The following is a 20,130-nucleotide window of genomic DNA, read 5'->3' as shown; positions in this document are numbered from 1 at the left end:
GCCATTTTAGAATCCAGGAGGGGAGAACAGCGGGGAAAACAACTGACTGAAGCATAGCCAGTATCGAATCTCATCATCCAAGATAAAAGGTGGCCTAACACTTTGTTTGCCAACCAGATTTTGGAGGAATTGTTCAGTCTTATTCGTTTCTACTTGATTTTTGCCGTCCATGGCGAAGACCATATACTCATCCGCTGGTGTTTCCTGTCGCTGGGCTAGTCATTCAACCGTAGGCGTATCGCGGATGTTTCGAGTGGCCGCTGGTGGGGGTGGAGGATGGAACTCATTAACATGGTCGATACCATTATTGCCTTGCAATTGGAAGACTTCCTCAGGGGAGGCTTCCACGGTCCAGTGCATTAACTGATCCTTAACATCGGTCCAGGGCAAAAGGTCCTCAGCACCGACAATTTGCCGGATGAAGTCGCTAGTCTTGGAAGTATCGGCGCCATTCTTTGGAAAGACTGTGTAATATGATTTGCCTAGGGCAGGCTGCGGGGCAGACTGACTGTCAAGTCGAGGTAAATCAGTAGCTATAATGCAGCCGACAAGGTAAAGGATAGATAGAACAAATTGCAAAGACCCCATGTTGAAAGATTGAGTTAGGAGAATCAGGGAAGACGATAAATAAGATAGAATAGCACCAAAATTGGGAGGCGGCTGATTGGACAGGAGGATTGATTCGTTGATGCATTCACGTCTCCTAGACTTGTAGAGCAGGACGAGGTCTTTATAGCTCATCACTATCGTTCTACGCCCGAAGGAATATATCTGCTGCTATTTCTAGCGAGTTAGACAAAAACTATGTAGACATCTATTCCCATTTCTATCACCGGGGTTAGAAGCATAAAGGAGAGAACTGTGGTCTCGTATAAGGTGCTTACCAAGAACCGATTCCTTCGATCTGTGCCATGAACGGATCCATAGTATCTAATGTTGCTAGTCAATGTAAGAATAGAGGGGTGCTGAGAAGTGAGCACTGCATACGGCACAGGATTCTCAGCCCGGCACAGGTTTATTTGTATTACCCGAGGGCTCTATTGTAATTGGTCATAGAGAACATTGCTGAGACCGTAAATGTTTGATAGAAAGAGGAGTGTCTAAATTAGGAGGCCAAATCTCGATATACAATTGCTGGAAGGATTGGGCTATGCTGGCGAAATTAGTGTTTGAGGCAGGGAGAGGGGAAATTATCCCTATATCCCTCAAGCGAGAATATCTCGAAATAGCTTGAATGTCAACCCCAAACATCGTTAAAATAGCAAGAAATCTTGACTAGGTTCAAACTGGTATAGCCTTTTCCACTCCTGAACTTTCGAAATTATACCGATTGCAGCCTGATGAAGTGATGTGTGAGACGCTTAAAAATAGAAAATGAAGAGCCCGGAGGAGAAGAGCAAAAATATTGTTACATACTCGGATAATAATTTCTCGTGATTTTGTTTAGCTCGTTGATTTTACTTGTAAAGATATTCATAGTTTCAGAATCATGCAAGTCCTAAAAACGCCTTGCGAGACTAGCAACCTATGTTGTACATTTCACTTATCCAGTTTAACCTAAGACCAGTACGGACCGGCGCAAACTAGTCTGTCTAACACCGACGCATAAACTCAGCAGCCCCCATCGCTGAAACCACTTTAGCATCCGCGGATAGAATAGGAGGAAGTTTGCCAAGATAATCATTCAAAGTCTCCTTCAAAAAGTTCATAAAATTCCCGTACACCACATCACCTGTAACTATGATTGTTTTTGGTCTGTTAAACAGAGGGTATTTATCCATAATCTCTAGCAGAGCCCCTTTAACGTCAGCCCAATAATCCTTCGGACTTGAGTATCCGGAGATAGCATCGCTACCAAGAGTGAAGTTCTCGGTCCGCCGATAGTTTGGTTCCCACGTGGAGAAAGCCGTGTGGACTTCGGCCAGAGATACAGTGAGCGCGTTGTGGCTGTAGTGAACACCCAGGACTGTGGTGTCCGGCAATGTGCTCTCCTCGTCCCAGCATCTACCCTCGTCTCTCCAATGCTTACATATGCCAAAACCGTACCCCGCGTACGCAGCAGCCGTCTCCCAGAGAATTGGCTGGAATTGATACCTTGGAGTCACGTATTTAATGCCGACATCAACGGCAACATCTTCTAGATCGTCCTGGTATAATGCAAGGAGATGAGAAGAGGTGAAAACGGCCTCGGATATGCTGATGCTGAAGTCGGATTCTAACTGTGATCGTAGGTGCTTAATGGCTTGAGCGAGAACACCAACTTCATATGAAGCCGGTAGGCCTATAGTCTTGAGAGCCATGCGCGCACCCCTCCGAGGCATGTCGGCCCAGAATTCTCCATCATCGTCATACGGCGGCCTTGAAGGGAGTATATTAGCCCTCGATATAGGATGAAAGCAATGCCTTACATACGCAATATGTTGCGAAGATTGTAGAGACAACTTCGCCATCACCTGCTGATACATGTACCCTGGCTCGTATACTCGAGTATGTGTCCGCAACCTCCCGTCGGCGCCTTCAAAAATGACGGCCGCTGCTCCATAGGAGCTTTGGAGACTAAATCCAACACTGAATTTTGACTCTTCGTGGGAGCGGAGCGGCTGTTGGTCACGACTCTCAGACGACAACGCCGACGTAATCGTGATAAGGGAAGCTAAAGCCAGGAGAATAATTCTTAATTTGAAGGAGTTTCGGGGGGACATTGCTTGCTACGATTGATTGATCTGTGATTGAGCACAGTTGGTTTCGACGATTGATCTGTTTCTGAGTAGACTTGGATTAGCCGAAGTTGTTTGGATATAGTGACTGAAGTTATTACCATTGGTGATCAAATAGGGTTGAAACAAATTGTCCTAAGAATGAGCCATAGGGCTGTGCCGCCAACATCCACGCTTAAGGTGAAACTGTGACACGCGAAGCTTACGAGTACTTCCAACCTTAAATATCCAATGACAACTTCCCAGTAAGCGCAGAGCTTTCTAAGCCACTTCCTCATAAATAGTCTAGTCCTATGTTTGAGCCATAATTTTAGATCATAACGCTCAAGAGCAATCGTAGCCGGTTGCAAGTAACACAAGGGAGGCTGACTGCCCTAGACGGAAGGCCAAAATTTACGGTACTATAGGAGGCACAAGGTAAAATTCATGTATTGAACGCCAACGCTGGAAGGACGAAGCTGAATACCAGGGCTCTAAACAGATAGGATTTATTCCTACGCTGGAATTGCTCCTTTTACCATTTGCTCATTGGTCCCCCTTACGAAGTTACGATTGAAGAGGATCATCGCAATGCCTCAAAATCCTGAATGCCTCTACATGTCTTACGTTGAACATAAGCATTCGCTCCTTAATAAATCCTGTCCCACACTCCCCATTCCGTCCCGACTAAGCCTCCACATTACATTTATAGTAAACACCATTCACTTATGCACTATTGTTGTTTTGAGCTTATTTGTTTTAATCGAACAGCGAGACAAGCTGCGTGGTATTTGATATATAACTTATACTATTATAACCCTCAGAAATTCGAAGGGGTTTAATAACTCAACCTTTCTGAGGCTTTCTCTTGTGTGTCCAAAATGGGCTTTCATCGTCCAATTGAGGCAGCGCTGATGGTTCTAGCCCTTGTAGAACCAGGTCTGTCGTTTCCACAACCTACTCAACCCAACGAAGCTTCTTCGGAAGTCAAAGTCCCCCCGAGGGGTGTGGCTGTGGAATGGGCTGTTATCGGAGATTCATGGGCATCTGGCGTGGCCTATAACCTAAGCAATGTCTATGGACGTACCGACTCTGAGGCTTGCTACCGCACCAAGGAGTCCTGGGGGGCGCAGATGGAGCAGGACAAATCATGGTCTCGTGATCCCCAGGCGTTCAACTTTGCCGCCTGTGGTGGTACATTAATGGATGATCTTGAGCGTCAAATGAAAGAAAAGGCCGGAAATCCGGAGCTTGTCTGGGGCATGTTTGGGGGCAACAACGCATACTTTGGTGCTATTGCGAGGGCTTGCATCTACCAGCCCATTGACCCGGGCCACCCATTTGGCTGGGGTAAACCCTGGGATGAGGATACGGGCGGGACGGGCTTGTGCAAGCAGAATATCCAGAAGGCGGAAGACTACCTGAAAAAGCCCGATTCCATGCGCAAAACATTTACAAATGCATTGGATGACATCCTCAAGGTCGCTCAAGATAAAAGGGCACTAAATTATCCCTTCGACCTTTATGTTAGCTCCTACGTACGTTTTTTTGATGACACCACCGATGACTGTGACGGGTGGACTTTTGCCCATGATAGACTCAGCGTCGGCCAGCCAAAGGTTGTAAAAGGCCTCAGAAAGATTATCAACGATAAGGTTCAGCTGGTCAATGATATCCAGGCCGATGTGATCAAGAACTACAAGCCACCCGCCACTACTCCAAAGCTCCCCAATGTCCATGTTCACAACTTCCAGCCCGACCATCTCTTCGATGGGCACCGTTTCTGCGAGAAGAGTCGAACGTTTGAGGATCAGTATTACCACATGGACCTGTGGCTCTGGAATCTGCAGTACTATGATGAGAAGACAGGGGAGGAAGTGGGTGTAGCAATTGAAAAGAACGGCGTCAAAGTCATGGCGTCCCCAGCTGGCGTTAACGTGACACAAGGTTTCCAAACAGTGCTGGGCGCGGACACCAACCCCGACGCTGCAATTCCACAAACTCAAGATCCCCATACCCAGCAATACGGATTCGGCTGGACCGCTCGGCCATTCCACCCCAAGTTTGAAGGTCACAAAGCCCTCAAGGACTCTTTTATCCAGCAAATGAAGGATGACAAGATTCCCAGTGTCAAGTCGGCACCAAGCCCGCCAAAGCCCCAGCAGAAACACGAGTGCAATGGATTGGGAAATAAGAAGTATGTTTCCCACGACATCGTCAAGGATAGCATCGAGAACCATTTCTGTCCTGATGCTGTCAGCAAAGGACCGATTGAACAGAAGTATAACGAAGGCACTCCAGAGGAGGTGATAATTAAATTAACGGGTCCGGGTGGTTTCAAGCCAAGTAGCGACGACTGCAAAAAGTATCTTACCGGGCAAATAATTGATGCTTGCGATGGTAACGACCCTAAGAACCCCGAGAACTACAAGGGCGGCGGAAAAGAAACAATTGGCGATGTCGTATACGAAGTCCAGCCTCAATCTCTACGACAACCAGCAGATAAGGGGAAGCAGTATGGATGTGATTCTAGCTACAAGTTTCTTTTCAACGAATATACGGTCTGGGGCCATGGGTAAGTCAATTTTCCGTTTTTCCCCTTATAAGTCTCCAGGGTCGTCTTTAGTTAGATGCTTCGGGAAGATTTATTCAAGCCTCTAGAAAATTGTCTCACAGATTTGATACTAACTTCTTGTGGAATAGATTTGATAGTGCAGATCATGGTGATGCACTGAAAGGGCAGTTGAAAGGCTGTGCTCTATTACCTGATACTTGGCATTTCGATTACGGGCTTGGGGATGACGGGCGTGAATGGACGGCTAAATTTAGAACTGGAGTTTTTCAGAAAAAATGTACTGGACATGCCGTGAAATCTGCAGGTGCACCAAATGACAGTTGTTCAGGTTCTGGATAACGCGTTATGATTTTGTTAAAGGCTGTACAATGAGTTTCAAATTTGGAGTTCTCATTATTCCGGGTTCAACTAATGTTTATATTTGTTGGAATCTAACTCTTCATAGTGCCAGAAGGCTACCTCGGAATTTTCCCCCTATCCGTTAAAGTCAAGTATATAAAATTAGACATTGATTGCTTGTTTTGCCGTCGTCCTCGATCTAAATCGATTCTATCTTTAGAACTATACAGTGCTTCGCCTAAAACTCAGCTGAAATATGTTCTCTGGTGTTACTGTTTGTATGCTGTAATTAGTTAATGAGGAGGCTTGATTCTCGCTAAGATGGAAAAGGGGGTGATTTACTAATTCGCCTAACCCCTCAGGCTTTGAGGCCAAGGTGACTAGGCCGAATCATGTAACCTCGCGCTGCTTACTCAGCACTGATCCGATCCGCAAGGTACGACACCAATTCTCTTCCCCAACAGGAGAAGCCTATTCAGATTTAGTAATACTATATGCCTGATTCTATATAATTTCTAGTTAGATTTTAGCGGAATAAGACATCACTTCGCGCTCAGCTACTAACCCTACTACTTGAGAGAACGACTAATACACGTTATGTAGAGAGGGGCTCAGAGGGCAAATAGAAGGGCATCGGGACTAGCGGTCGGTGACGGTGTTGAGGAAGGAATGGGCGGTGGCAGGCTGATGCCCAACAAATTTCTCCAACTGTGAACAGCAAGCAAAGAGCTTTAACCCTACTGTTTCCTGCGAGTCTTTCGCGCATCGACAATAACTACTAGCGTTCGGGTCCGGCGACTCCTTTTATGACCACGTACATTAGACTCATCAATATCTTCCCTCGACCCAAGCGGGAGCGATGGGGTTATTGGAGAAGATACCAGGTCATTGGGTGAAGTGCACACGCTGCCCGCAGCGGAAATTTGCACCAAGGAGTCATATTGATTGTTTGGCGGGAATCTCGTCTAGTACCCCGCTAGTAATTTATGGTTTGGGTCCTCTTCGTCGTCGTAGTCGTAACTATTATTATCTGTAGAGTCGGTAGGAACGTTTGGAGAGAGAGGAGATTGATTATTTGTAGACCACTTCTCGTTTAGATCGTCCCTCAACTTCTCTGAGGTTTCTTTAGCATTATCCTGCAGATTCCTTAACCGCTGGCGGCTTTTCTTGAAATCATCGTAGCTTGATAGGAGGAAAGAGCTAGAGGTAGGATGTTGATGGTATTTGACTTGGCCCTGGGTGTCGGATGAATAGTGCGCAAAGGTATTGAGGGTAGTTCCATCGGTAGTAAAAGTATGAACATGTGCAAAGCCGGCAGGATCAGGAGTTTTAAGAAATGAAAGGGCTGCGTTCCTCCCGTGAACCATGCAAGCACCATCGTACGCTGCTTGGGTTTCTGCCAGTATCATGTTCTTCCCAGGGCCTTTCCATTCTCCGGCTAAATGGGGCAAGGTTAGAGGGTCTCGCTCTGAAGTAGGAACGGCAGCCCCTCCAAGCTCTTGGCGGACGGGAAATGGATCGAATTCCGTCATCTCAAGGCCTTCGACCATATCTGGCTGTGTAGCTGATAGTCCGTTGTTGAACCCTACATTTTTTGGGAAGTCGTTAAAAGCTTGATTATAGACGCGACCGTATCCTCGTTCATGTCTCTTGAGCAATGTGGATGTTTCGAATACCATTGTTTGCTCATTAGGAGCTCTCCGTATCCGATGGGCAAATTCCCTATACACTGACTCGCTCGGCGATATTGAGTTACGTGGGCTGTCAAGGCGATCTTGATGGGAACTAAGATTTTCATGGGGTACAGAGTGGTCTGGATCAAGGATACCATTCTCAAATGCAAGACGTGGAAAGCTAGAATCTGTCGTAGGCACTGTCTTGTTTGTAGATCCAGTTGTGGTTGAGGATTTGGACTTGGACTTGGTTTCTGAACGAGATGGATTTGTATCCGTTCGTTGTTGTCGTCCCATTTTTTCAAACACTTTCAAATTTTTCTCCGTTAGACGGGCACGTTTTGGCGGGGTTTCGGCACCGATCTCGACATATCTATCAAGTCTTCGGCTCCGCCTCTGGCAGTTATGAGTTTGTGGTGGACGAATATATTCTGCATGTCATACACGTATTAGCACGGTTCATGTCGAAAACAATGACCATAACCAACCTTGAAGCTGTGCCCTTGAAGATACTGGCGGCGATACCTCAACAGGACCCGAAGTTGGCACACGCGTGTATGAGGTTGCTACAAATGGTTGTAATATCTGAGGGCCGGTTGGTCGTTGCTCGGAGGAGCTTTGAGATACGTAGGAAGATTCTTGGACGGGAGGGATTGCCAGAGAGCGCTGCCTTGATTGTATCCGGGAGCTTCGTCTCCGCAACACTATCTAATATTAATATCTTCGGAATCATCCTACTGAGAAGAGAAGAAATCAAGCCTACATGACGGAGCATGATGTGGATCTGCCAGCGGTCGCCGAGGAGCCCGACCAGTACGACTCCTTGTGGACGGTGGATTCATCGGGGACATGGGAACTGTGAGCAACGCGCGGTATTGGTTGTTGATGCTAGGTGCGGAGGGTCGGCCAGGCCGATAGCCCAAACATCAGAACGAGGTGTCACATCCAAGACGTGGTGGTTAGCTGGCGGGTTTTGTTTGCTCGCGTACACGATCTTAAGCATGGACTGTATACGGAGCACTCGAGACCAATCAATCCATTGGGAATTTGATCGGTCGCGACACGAGGATGCTTTGTTGCAGTGGTGACTGGGCTGGTCGTTGCCGGTATGGGAATACCTCCCTACCACTATAGTGATACCTTTTGAGCGGCTTTTCATTAGCTTTTGGCGGGGATCAGCTATTGCGGCACGCTCAGCTAGCAGCCCTACCACTACAGCGAGCGACCGACGCACATGGGGTATGCTACGAAGGTAGGTAGTAGGTAGTTGAAAGTGGTATTGCGCAGTATTTGAGAATGGATGCAAGGGCTCCAACTACGGATGCTGGCGTTCGCTATCGTAGCGGTCAGAATACCGTAGTCAGCGGCAAGCTACGCCCTACTGGGCTGAGTGCGGCTGAGAATTTCCGACACCGTCCATTTAAGCTATTTTAGCTCGTCTCACCATGACGAGTAGTCCAAGATGCGCGATGGCAACGACTTCGGCGGCGCGGCAAATACCTGCTCGTCCTGGTCTGCAGCGGTAACAGCCCGGGCTCGTGACGATACGTGGGCCCCAGACTTGGTCTCCCTCGGGATATTGCGATTGAAAGAAAAGAGAGAGAGAAGAGTGTGTGGCGGGATCTTAGCCCAGAACAAAGAGTGGGTGCCTATACCAGCAATCTATTCTGCTCAGATCAATTTACTTGTGTCTGTCTTCCGTCCACATATGCCTTCTTGCTCAGTCAGCTCGTATCCGCGCAATATTATTCAATTTTAATCGCCCATTACTTCCTACTCCTGTTGCCCTGACGAGACAGTGCTGTGTTAGTTTTTTATGTTTAAGACTGAAGCGACAAGTAGGAACATAGGGGATGTGATCGGGTAGGAAAGTGATAATGTTACCGTTAGGTCCCATTGCGGCGGCGGCTAAGCAGTCTCTCTTGCGCCTCATCCCACACATTATACATGTAGATAGCGACTAGACCTTTCCTCTATTGTCTTGTTCTCAAGCACGGCGATTCCAGCATTCACAACCTATCGATTACAAGAGATGCCAACAGCCAACTCCTCTTGATGTCCCTGTGCCACTAGGAGACTAGCTATATCGTGCGGGCCATCTTGTCCGATCCGTTGATGTCGGTGACTGTCGATCTAGTGGCAGATGAGAGTGTCAACCCTTCATTTATTCGAGTGCCTGACAACGAAACTCCAGACTTTCTTGATGTAGAATCACCAACATAAATAAATCTGCCAGTAAAAGTTTACCGAAATATTATTTGCGGAAAGGAGTGACACTTGAATTCTAGTTGCCATATTTGCTTGCTATCTAGCTCATGAGCTATCTAAAGCAAGGTAAAGAAAGGTAAAGCAAGGCAAAGCAAAGAGCACCCGGGAGCCGCGAAATGATGGCCTGGCCTATACCCAGACACAGCTCTCCAAAGCTCGCAATACCGCACCATCCATTCTCGATCCATCATTTCCCTTTCGCGAATCCATGCATACAATATGAAATCCAGGGATCCTCCATACTACCCTTCAACGTAGACCGTGGAAATCAAACGATTTCGCCCTCCTCCCATTCATCATCCGCATCCGCCTCCGAGCCCATTTCCACATCCATATCAATGTCCTCATCCCCAGGCCGAGAATATCCACGTTCAGGGTGCGTAGCTCTCAATCCTTCGAAAGTACTAACCCTACTGCGGTTGAAGTAGGGACTTTCTGCTGGGACATCTTTGCTCTGAGCTATGCGGGTGCTCTGAGCTAAGAGGGCGTTGGGGGATACGGATGATGTGTTGGCAAGAAGAGCACTACCGAAGCCAAGTTCGTTAGAGCGCTGAGTGTTTGAGGTGGCCGGCTCTAGTAGGAAAGGAGATATATATCCATCGCCATGGTCATCGGATTGCGCAAGCGGCTCAGCTGATGAATCATGTGTGCCAACAGCTCCTTGGGTGTTTGGAGCAAAAGGAGAGGGTGAAGTAACCCGTCTGGGGACAAGACCCTTCGCCAGGAGAAGTTTGCGCTGGGTGGTAGCAATTGCCCATTGTTCCTCTACTCCTCCAACGTCAGCAAACTGTACCTAAGGTTATCAATGAACAATGATTGAAACTCACCAACTTCTTTCTCATGCTCTTCAACTTCAGCTGCAGCATTTTCCCCGTCCTCATCCTCGTCCTCCTCAAGCACCTCCATAGGAGGCAAACCCTTCGCAACCCTCTCCTTATTGATCTCCACAAGCTTCCGTCCGTCCTTCCACTCGCCAATACTGCCATTAAAATCCATCTTGCGGTTAGTCTCCCAGGCCATCCTCAGTGAACGCGTAAGACGAGCTGTTCCTTGCCTCTCCATCAAGCCGCCCTTTCCGACCACATGTTTACGCTCAACCATCATTTTCTCAACCATACGCGTGATTTCCTTCTTCGAGATGTCTTGACGGAAGTCATTGCCGTGCAGGGCTTTATTCAACTCTGTTGCAAAGTTAAGCTGGGCAGCGTGGCGGGCACTGCCGGGATCATCTTTCCTTTTGCTCCGCCCTTCGAGATGGACGCCTTTTGCCATGAGGGCGAGGAGAGTTTGGAGCTGTGTGATATAAGGTTAGATATTGTGCTTGGTGTACCGAGAAGATTGATGGGTGGAAGGGGCTTACCTCGAATTGTGTCCAATGCCGCTCCCTTGGGCCTTTGATCGGAGTCATTGTTAACGGACGAAATTCACGTACAGCCTTAACAACCTAGATCGATACCGCGTCGAAGTTGGGTAGTTGGCTCTTCTTGCACGTAATATGTGAGATGCGCCGCGCCGTCGTATAGCTTTATCTTTGATAAATAGGTGTAGAGAAGTAAAAGAATATCTTGCGACAGTAGTGGCTGCTGCAGTTATCTTGATGAGATCGGTCGATGACTGTTAAGGAACGCGTCGAATTTGCTTGTGGGAAAATAAACCTGTTGATATTGCAGTCTCGGGCACAGATCCAAGTTGAATTCACCGTAGGACGACACCGCTCAATGATGCCTTAGGGGAGTGATAGTTCTGCCGTTCTTCCTGCTCTCTGGCCAGATATCTTTTGATGTACTTTACTAGACCGCACTTAAATAATTCTTTAGCTATAATAATACTATCATCATGGTATATGGTAATAGCCTAGAGGATATCTAAACCTTAAAATAATTATATACTTTTCCGTATTGGGTTCTATGATTTTCGGTTGTAGACTTATAGTGAGGTGTATAAAGCCATGGACGGGAGTTGTTAAGTTTGACAGTAGGATATAGGATCTATCTCTACATCTACTATTAATTAACCTAAATCTGATAGGATAAAATGTAACAAATAAGTCAAAGTTGTGGGTTTATTGCACTTTGACAATAAAGATTATTTTCACACTGCCTCTCTTTGTGCCGTTTTGTCCCAGGTGGAGCCTTCAGAGATCAATACATGAGCTTGCTTAAGGTTGAAATTGTCGAAACACGAAGATTAGCAGCCTCGATAGCATAACTCACCTCGAAACATACGCTAGACATCTAACCTAGGGGCTACTATAAGTTTTGTGGAAGAAGTGCTCCTATTAGTCAATCCATTTCCGAATGATCCTGCAAGGGCTGGTGCTCATTCAAACTCCCTCTCCTCCTCTGTATCAGCGCCTTCTGCCATCTCATTTTTGATAAATTTCGCCCTCTCCCTCGCGCTCTCAAATCCCCCATTCTGCACCAGCCTTCAATGTTAACCCCTATGAAATCGCGCACCTGTTGCATTTGTTCATCGGTATTCATTTGCTTGGCATCCCTGTCAAGGCATTCCTCGATTTCCACTGGAGAGTAGTAAATCGGAGGATTAGCATCCGGGAATGCAATATCTGACCAATGCGATAGTGTCCTGACCCAGCCAGAGGGCAAATGAACCATTCAGGGGATGTATCACGGGCATGACAGTTCCCACCTAGTGCCAAGCCGTAAGCGAGATCCTCCGAGCCCTAAAAGGGGGATCTCCCCCTTGGATTATTTAGAAGGCTAGGGATTAAGTCTAGTTACAACAGGAGTGCTTTGTTACCAATAGTGATTCCCTATCGTCAGGGCCTTGCACATAGCGCAACTTGCCATTGTGAACCTATCAATTATGACACGGTGACGGGTAGAGCAGCACCAGGACTACTCTTTAAACTGTATTGATTTATCTAGCAAAATTTTGATGGTTTAAGGGTCTCCGGGTACCATTACCAATGTAAATGCAAGATATCCAACGCCCCTATGATGCACCAGGTTGTTGGCTAATGACACCTCCTAATATATCCCCTGCGTACGATATTGGAATGTGTCGTAACTATGCAAATTAGCCCACACTCAAGCAGCACACCCAGCTCAAGATACTTACAGTCGTGTATAGTAACTCCCCAATGACTTTCCTATTAAGTCTGTTTCCACAAACTGCTCAGCCTCGTCGGCGCTAAGCTGGAGTTGGAACCGCTGCCGTAAGCTGTTTGTTGCCTGTAGAACCCCATATGAAAAGCATGGCATTTTGGACTCCCGTCCCATTATGTTCACCAAGTCGATTAAATTATCCGCAGATCGACGAAGGGCTACAGGACATTAGAAACGACGGACCCGGCCCAAAGACCAGAAGAACATACCTTGAAATGCCTGCTTGCACAATTGTTTATATTCATCAAACTCGGGGGATCCGACACCACCCAAGACATCAACATAGTCTTGTGTTAATTTAAAAGGTGCCGCCTCGAAGCCAACAGAGCCCGGGGAATTGGACAGCATAAAGCCAAAATCGATGTGTATGATATGACCCTCATTGTCAATAAGGACATTGCCATTATGTCGATCCTTGAGTTGCAGAATATAGGAGATGATACTATAGGCGGCAAGAGATCGCTTGAATGCATCGGCAGCAGTTTTGTATGCTTCACTTTCTGGTGCTCCAAATGTCTTCACAAAGTGGTCTTTCAACGTGGCAATCCGTCGTCGAGGATTCTGCCCCGCTTCAATGGTAGCAAGCGTTAAGCTTCGCTTAAGGGAGTGCAGGGAGACCCCATTGGTAATGGTCTCAATTAGACCGGATGATTCCCCAGTGACCAGGATCCGCATTCTTTTCACCCAGACTGGAGTTTCCGATTCCTGCCAGATTTTATCACAGACCTGTATCAGTTGGCAGGCGAAAGCTTCCTGCCTTAAATCTGCCCCAGTCTTAACAATAATACTGAGAACATCCCAGTTCTTCATCCAGCCATACGGCGATGATTTGCGAATCCTTTCCTTCTTCACATTCCAGGCCTCGCCAAATGTGGCGGCGCTTGGATCATCTCTATCGCCCTCTCTTTGAACCCCACCTGTTTTTTGATCATTCTCCATACGCGCAGCTCCAGCACCGCTATTCAAGGCCGGCTCGGACATGCTTTCTTCTTCGATGTCTTCCGGATTAGCATTTGCTGCTGCGACGCTAGCGTTTGCCATTATCACGTCAAACGTAGGTGCGTTTGAAGGATCTTCCGTTTCGAAGCTTTGCTCTTCAAGGCTTTGCATACTGGCGATAATCTTAGCACGAATAGCAGCAACCTCGCTCTTCGGCCTCTTGGCACCGGTAGAGTCCAACTGCGTGAGCATTTGTGATGCTGTCCGCATATGAGTTGCCAACGCGGAAAAGTCTGGTTGATCGGGAGCTCTGGACCTGCCATAGCTCGGAAGCGTCATCTTGCGGGACGGGCCCGGACTCGTCGGTCGGGGTGTGGAAGATCTAGAACCCTCGGGAGTTGTTGAGTTCGTGGACAATGTGGCGGCGTCATTCGAGGGCCGTGGAGGGTGAGAGGCAAGGGGTCGCAGATGTGAAGGTGTAGATGGCGTACTCTCTTTTGATATAGATAGATCATCGAGCGATTTTATTAATGGAGAGCTTCCCAGGTCTCCAGAGACAGGCTCAAAGACACTGTCTGAAGCAGTGCCGTCGGGTTTTGCGCCATGGTGCACGTGAGCCGACTCGGCCAGGTCGAAAATTCGTTTTCGTCCTGCTCCTTGCTGTGACAAAAGTTTGCCCAACAGCTTCTTGTTGTCATCGGTAGTAGGGTCAAAAGTAAAGTCGTCATGAAGGACTTCAACCATGAGCAGGTAGGGAACCTTCTCTGCGCTATTCAAGACCGTTGCTTCGGCGGGATTCAATCGGACGATACGGTGGTGGCGGCTCTTGCTTGGTATTCCATCTACTAAAGTTGGAGGGCAAATAACCGGAATATCTACTTCAGCTGGCAAATCTTGAGCAATAAGAGCGAGCTCGGCACGTAGGGCACTTAGACGAGCAGCTTTCGGGACGATCACCAATCGATTCGAGATATCTTCTAGAGCTGTTAAGAACTGAGTTTCACATCGAAAGTAGTTCTGACGTAGTAGCTTAAACTTTTGTTCATCATTTAATGCTGATGGCGTAAGTGGTCTTGCGGGATAAGAATGTGTCCGAGTTGTGAGGTCAGGGTTCCGCCGAGTAAGGCCAGCAGTGGCTGGGGTTGTAGGCCTCGTTACCGCCATCCTAGGGGACCGGGAATCGGGTAATGGTAGTGACGATGAACTAAGCCGAGGATCGAGCGCCTGTAGGTCGAGGCGAGCTGGGCGTGGGCGTGTGTCAGAGCGGACTTGTTGACTAGAGGAATGTGGTCTCTCCAAAGAGGCAGCGCGTGCTGCCTTAGGACGTGGGGCCCCATTTGGACCGTTAATTGGTGCGCTCGCAATTCTAGGTTCTTTGGCCCTTTTCGAACGCGTAGATCGCGGAGTGGTTGTATGGCTGCGAAGGATCTTCGGCGTTTGGCCCCCGTCTGATATAATGTCACCCGTAGAGTGTGGTTTCCTTGCTTGGGAAACAGCTAGCGGTATAGCCCACTTTGCGAAAGCTGGCATCCCTAAGATGGCGGGCATAAAGCTAGCAAGTACCGTGACTGGGAATACATTCTCCGTAATCTTCTCAGTTCTCGACCGTTCCACCACCCCGAATACAATGTGCTGTACTTTGTTATATATCCTTCTACATGTTTTGAACGATTCGGATTGGGGGTTTGCCGAGAGGTCATGGAGGTAGGTTTGGAAAAGCCAGAATGTCTGTCATCCGCACAATCAGCACATATCCCTTCGCGGTCGGAAAGCCACAGAACCCACCAGCAGAGCGGCGTTGACCGATTCTTCGCAAAGATCTAAAATAAATTCTTCCAAAGCCATAGACTCATTGTCAACGCTTATGATGAGGTGGCATAGCTGCGGTAGAAAGAACTCGATCTCCTCGTAGCTAAACTGCCGGAGTTTCGAGCAGAGAACATAGTGTATTCCAACGTGGTCCGCATAGCGTCTAACAAGACCAATTAGTGCTAGTCCGTTCCAATTCAAACCCCATAGAATAGTGGGACACTTACGAAAGATAGGATACCGAAAGGGATGGATTCTGGTTGAAAACATCGCTCTCGATGAACCGCCTCAGCAGGTCCCAAGACATTGGGACTCTTGGATCTGGTCGGTAAATAACTTATAAGACTGAGGCGCAATGCCCCTAATATCCTTCGACATAGCAGATCTGCCCGATTTCATGTCTCATAGCTGCGCAAGCCATGTAAAGGGCCAAGTGGTGTACTGAGATTCTGGATGTCGTTAAGTTTCGCAAGCCCGGCAGGCCAGGTTGCATACCGTACTGTGTTAACCGAGAGCGCTATGGTATCATAAGCGGCGGTGCGGCTTGGGACCCCTATCTGACATAACCTTAAATAAAAAATATCCTCAAAAGATCAACAGTGGAGATAGAGACAGCGACGATTTACAGTTGGTAGTACAAGGGTGTTATCCTATGAGAATATATATAGGGCTTGCAAGGAAGGGGGCTGCAATGCGGTACTCGGGCATGCTACGATAACACTTCTAAATTCTAGCACCTTGGAGCTTCCACAAGCCTACCTAGTTTACAAGACTACCCTTTGGCATTGATTGCCGTCGGCTGTCACACAACTGGCGGAACATAGCAAACTATCATCGCCATCGCTAGTTTGTTGATTTCTTGTTAGCAGGAATGGATCGGGTATGCGATATTTATGTTGTGGTGTGTTGCATGCCCACGACCTCGGCTATTGAATCCATGGGAGCCAAAAGCTATTTGTAATTTGCAGATTGCTGTCCGAGTTGTAGAATCATAGCGGCCACCAGTATATTATTGGCAGGCGTTGGAGACAGCGTTGGAGGCAAGTGTTGGCGGAGACTAACTGCAATTAATACTTGGAATAGATAGAGCAGCTTAAGCTCCGGCTTAAAGGGGCAACTGAGATAGGCACTAAAAGAATAAAAGTAGTGTTACAACGGCACATTAGGTAGTTGACAAGCACAGAGTAACCAGATGTTGAGCGTCGGTCATGAACAAAACATTAGCATTTTCTCTTCTTCTGGAAGCTACCGTTGGGCCCGTGCACAGTTCCAGAAAACGCGGTGAAACGCGTCACTGTAAAGGGGTTAGCGTGGTTGTCATAAGTTATGCATGCCCCATCAAGGCAAGCGGCATCTCGTCTCTCTTGTCTGTTTCCAACTAGCATAAACCAGAACGGGCACCATTAACATTAGCTAGAGTTGCAAACATGAAGTATGGACTGGTTTCCGGAGGTATGTGTTATTCCACCCCTTTGCTATTGAAAATTCATCCAGCTGCTAATGGTGTGTGTGCAGTGTGCTCTCGGATATTGGCAAAGGGTCGATTAGTAAAACCCTCTAAAGATCGATCATGATATGAAGGTCGATGCCGGAACCATTTTGCGAGGATCCCAGTCGATGATGTAGATGAAATGAGCCTTTGAATGTATAGACTTGTGGAATTGGGGGGGGGCGTTGTTGATATTGAGACCACGCCCTTCATGGAGACGATGAGACAACTAAATAGAAGGGCAGGAAAGGGCAACTTTGGCAAATCCATGCCTCTGTAATTCCAGCCATCCATGGAGAACAGAAGACGAAACCATCACCGCAGGCTATTAGACTTGTATGGCGCCAGGTGTGGTTCCGGATTTGGTGAGATGACCTACCATTTTACTCCTACTAAGAAGCAGCACTAATAAACTGTTTAGATTGCCTACAGATGTGATATACAACTCAAGAACAGCACGGTCGACCAAATCACGATGTTCTGCCAAACCGGACCCGAGCAGGTTCCAGCAGTCCACCATGTCCCCACAACTTACCGTGTACCTATCCTCCTTGAGTCACAAGGTTTCGTTAAGCCTTAAGTTCAATTCTCAAGCTCGATGTGGCACCCAAAACCAAGAACCTTGTTGACCTAGGCCAGCAAACCTCAATAGAGGAACCGTACCACGCAGCAAGAACGGCTCTTGGAGTCGGATAGTATGTCGATTTGCAGCCATAAGGAACGGAGAGCATAATTCATGCTGCGAAATCAGCACATACGAACAAGATCCCATGCCTCAATATCTACCTCGGGATGCAAATCGCCGTTATCGAGTTCGCAAAATATATATGCAATCTTCCGAAAGCGGGCTCGGTCTAGCTCAGTGGGCAGTGTGAAGAACCCCGCGTCATTCTCATGCCTGAGATTGATAAAACCAACCTTGGGGCGGTGCGTCTAATTTTGTCGCTTACGCTATCCCAAGAAGCGTCCGAGTGGTTGCGGCCAAGGCAGTTATACGACGAAAAGACTGAGATCCATGAAAGCCAGAAGCACCAATACGAGGTTAGCCCAGAAGATATTGATAGGCTTGCGGTCCATGGTTTGGAGTTAGTTGGCAAAGATGACACGGGTATCCGGATGGAGATCTTGGAGCTAAAGGACCACCCTTAGTATGTTGGGGTAGAATTTCATCCAGAACACCTATCCCGGTGTTGCAGCCAAACAAACCATACCTAGGTTTTGTTCCGGCTACCGCAGGATTCCTGGAGATGGTCACGGCGAATTACATGCACGAAGCCGGCGTTAATGGCATGGACGGTGCTCTGGCAAACGGGCTTTTATGTTGGTGTCATGAATAAGTATAGATAAATACACCATATGTCAATGGGTAAGGTTCTTTGTCTCTGAGTGGGTCGGTTTGGGCAAGAAACAGCAGGGCGACAAATCTGGCGGAGACCTAGGTAGCAAGCTAGATGTCTCTCTATGCCGACATGACAACCGATATTTATTCTCACAATCGTCGCCTCATGAACAACGTCGCCGTGGAGCCGAGAGGCATGCAGGCTTTGACTTCCAAAATCCCCACATTCTACACAACATCTCCCTCACATCCCAGATCTCACCTTGAACCTCGATAGCTGCCGATCTTGAAGGCACCCTCACATTCTCAAGCCATACAAACAGCCAATACCTTCTCTGCTACTTCTTCGGCTGTGTCAAGCTTGCCCTCTACCGCTATAGAACCTCGAACTATCACTCTTTCCGAGTCCTAACTCTTCAAACATAGCCACCCACTTCCAAGTCAAGTAAGTCGAGCAATCGCGTCGCAAGACTAATATATCTAAGGGAGTAGCTGATTCGCGTGTAGCCTTGATTCGTACAGCTAGGCACGTTACATAACACCTTCGGTATAGCGCCAAAAGATTCACCTTGGTTACAGCTCGTCTCCCTGCTCGATACCTTAGGTCTTGTCGCCGTCGTGAGAACACAACGTTACCCCGTTGCCCATCTTTCTGCGATACGCCTCCTTTCCAGTCAAGAATGAGGTACGTAAAATAGCGTGTCGGGCAAAAGGTTCTCCTGCTGACTTGTTTTGCATAGCGTCCCCTATTTGACTTTGACTTGAACATCTTACTTGTCACAATTGCTGTCACGGCCACAAGCGAATTCCCAGCAGATATCATTTCAGACAAGAAAATTTTCTAGAAACAAATTGGCTTATAGGTCACAGAGATGGCAAGTGAAATAACCGGCTGGCTGTCCGACGAGGATGTGACCATGGACAATCCACCATCGGGAGAAGATGTAGCAATGGAGGCAGATGAGGACGAACCCGAAGAGGAACCCGAGGACGAACCCGAGGACGAACCCGAGGACGAACCCGAGGACGAACCCAAGGACGAATCCAAGGAGGAGCCTAAGGAGGAACCCAAGGAGGAACCCGAGGCAAATAATGGAGTTAGCCGAATCCTCAACCCACCAAGTCCACTGGTAACCAAAATCGCGCTTTTGTCCCTCGGCAGCTCTCTCACAGATGACCCATGGTTCCTTGCCGAGCTCGAACGCCTCTGGAAAGAAAAGGAGCAACATCTTCCCTCTAACCCGGCCATGCGTTTCTTTATTGAATCCGGAGATCGATTAAATCTCGAGGAAGCCGGCCAAGTAGTCAACGAGATCAAGTATTGTTACCCCAAATCTGTATGTATCACCCCTGCGTTTATTATGACCCTAAAGCGAGGTCTCCTGGAGATCGGACAAACCATCGGATATTCCCAGTTCCCGCGGTTTATTGGGGAGGGTTGTTTTCAACTCGCTGGAGAAGAGCTGTATCGCTATGCGGCAACAGACCCGGAATCCCGAATGCATTTACTTAAATGGCTCCTGGACTACACTGGCCGTCACCGACAAGACCCAGAAGAATCGATCCCATCATCGCCGACTAGTTACACCAGCGTGCTGATGCGGCTTATTCGAAAGTACATCGAGAGAGGAGACATTAGCTTTGATATGGTGAATAGCATGATAGGCGAAGCTCAAGACACTCCGTCAATTACCACGCACCAGGATGTTATGGCTGCATCCGGCAACACGCTTAATACGAGTATGGCTCCGGCAGGGGTTGCATCGGACCATGGATTGAAGATGTTCATATTCGCGGAGCTGGAGAGGCAGACTGCGCTAGTTGATGAGATGGACAACCTGATGGGCAATCTGCACCAGCTTGGTATCTAGGCGT

General features: G+C 47.8%; 7 protein-coding genes across 7 annotated transcripts; 2 read left to right on the top strand and 5 right to left on the bottom strand.

Moving 5' to 3' along the window:
- Nucleotides 1-219: 219 nt before the first annotated feature.
- Nucleotides 220-588, bottom strand: BP5553_04862 (uncharacterized protein; the record flags this gene model as incomplete). Its single annotated transcript, XM_032013485.1, has 1 exon — nt 220-588. One exon carries the CDS (start codon nt 586-588, stop codon nt 220-222), a length of 369 nt encoding a protein of 122 aa, XP_031870085.1.
- Nucleotides 589-1,592: 1,004 nt separating this feature from the next.
- On the bottom strand, nt 1,593-2,702 carry BP5553_04861 (Uncharacterized protein; the record flags this gene model as incomplete). The annotated part of the gene is made up of 2 exons (XM_032013484.1): nt 1,593-2,358; nt 2,413-2,702. 2 exons carry the CDS (start codon nt 2,700-2,702, stop codon nt 1,593-1,595), a joined length of 1,056 nt encoding a protein of 351 aa, XP_031870084.1.
- Nucleotides 2,703-3,577: 875 nt separating this feature from the next.
- BP5553_04860 (Uncharacterized protein) lies at nt 3,578-5,610 on the top strand (the record flags this gene model as incomplete). The annotated part of the gene is made up of 2 exons (XM_032013483.1): nt 3,578-5,271; nt 5,400-5,610. The coding sequence occupies 2 exons, from the start codon at nt 3,578-3,580 to the stop codon at nt 5,608-5,610; spliced, it is 1,905 nt and encodes a 634-aa protein (XP_031870083.1).
- A 965-nt stretch (nt 5,611-6,575) lies between these two features.
- On the bottom strand, nt 6,576-8,134 carry BP5553_04859 (uncharacterized protein; the record flags this gene model as incomplete). The annotated part of the gene is made up of 3 exons (XM_032013482.1): nt 6,576-7,714; nt 7,772-7,987; nt 8,047-8,134. 3 exons carry the CDS (start codon nt 8,132-8,134, stop codon nt 6,576-6,578), a joined length of 1,443 nt encoding a protein of 480 aa, XP_031870082.1.
- A 1,685-nt stretch (nt 8,135-9,819) lies between these two features.
- BP5553_04858 (uncharacterized protein) lies at nt 9,820-10,959 on the bottom strand (the record flags this gene model as incomplete). Its single annotated transcript, XM_032013481.1, has 3 exons — nt 9,820-10,316; nt 10,379-10,844; nt 10,912-10,959. 3 exons carry the CDS (start codon nt 10,957-10,959, stop codon nt 9,820-9,822), a joined length of 1,011 nt encoding a protein of 336 aa, XP_031870081.1.
- A 1,582-nt stretch (nt 10,960-12,541) lies between these two features.
- On the bottom strand, nt 12,542-15,734 carry BP5553_04857 (Protein kinase-like (PK-like); the record flags this gene model as incomplete). Its single annotated transcript, XM_032013480.1, has 5 exons — nt 12,542-12,581; nt 12,633-12,837; nt 12,889-15,346; nt 15,404-15,590; nt 15,655-15,734. The coding sequence occupies 5 exons, from the start codon at nt 15,732-15,734 to the stop codon at nt 12,542-12,544; spliced, it is 2,970 nt and encodes a 989-aa protein (XP_031870080.1).
- A 3,393-nt stretch (nt 15,735-19,127) lies between these two features.
- BP5553_04856 (uncharacterized protein) lies at nt 19,128-20,126 on the top strand (the record flags this gene model as incomplete). The annotated part of the gene is made up of 1 exon (XM_032013479.1): nt 19,128-20,126. The coding sequence occupies one exon, from the start codon at nt 19,128-19,130 to the stop codon at nt 20,124-20,126; it is 999 nt and encodes a 332-aa protein (XP_031870079.1).
- Between the last annotated feature and the right edge of the window lie 4 nt (nt 20,127-20,130).

Source organism: Venustampulla echinocandica, assembly GCF_003357145.1.
Source record: "Venustampulla echinocandica strain BP 5553 chromosome Unknown scaffold_2, whole genome shotgun sequence".
Lineage (NCBI taxonomy): Eukaryota > Fungi > Ascomycota > Leotiomycetes > Helotiales > Pleuroascaceae > Venustampulla > Venustampulla echinocandica.
This window is presented reverse-complemented; position numbering and strand designations above follow the sequence as displayed.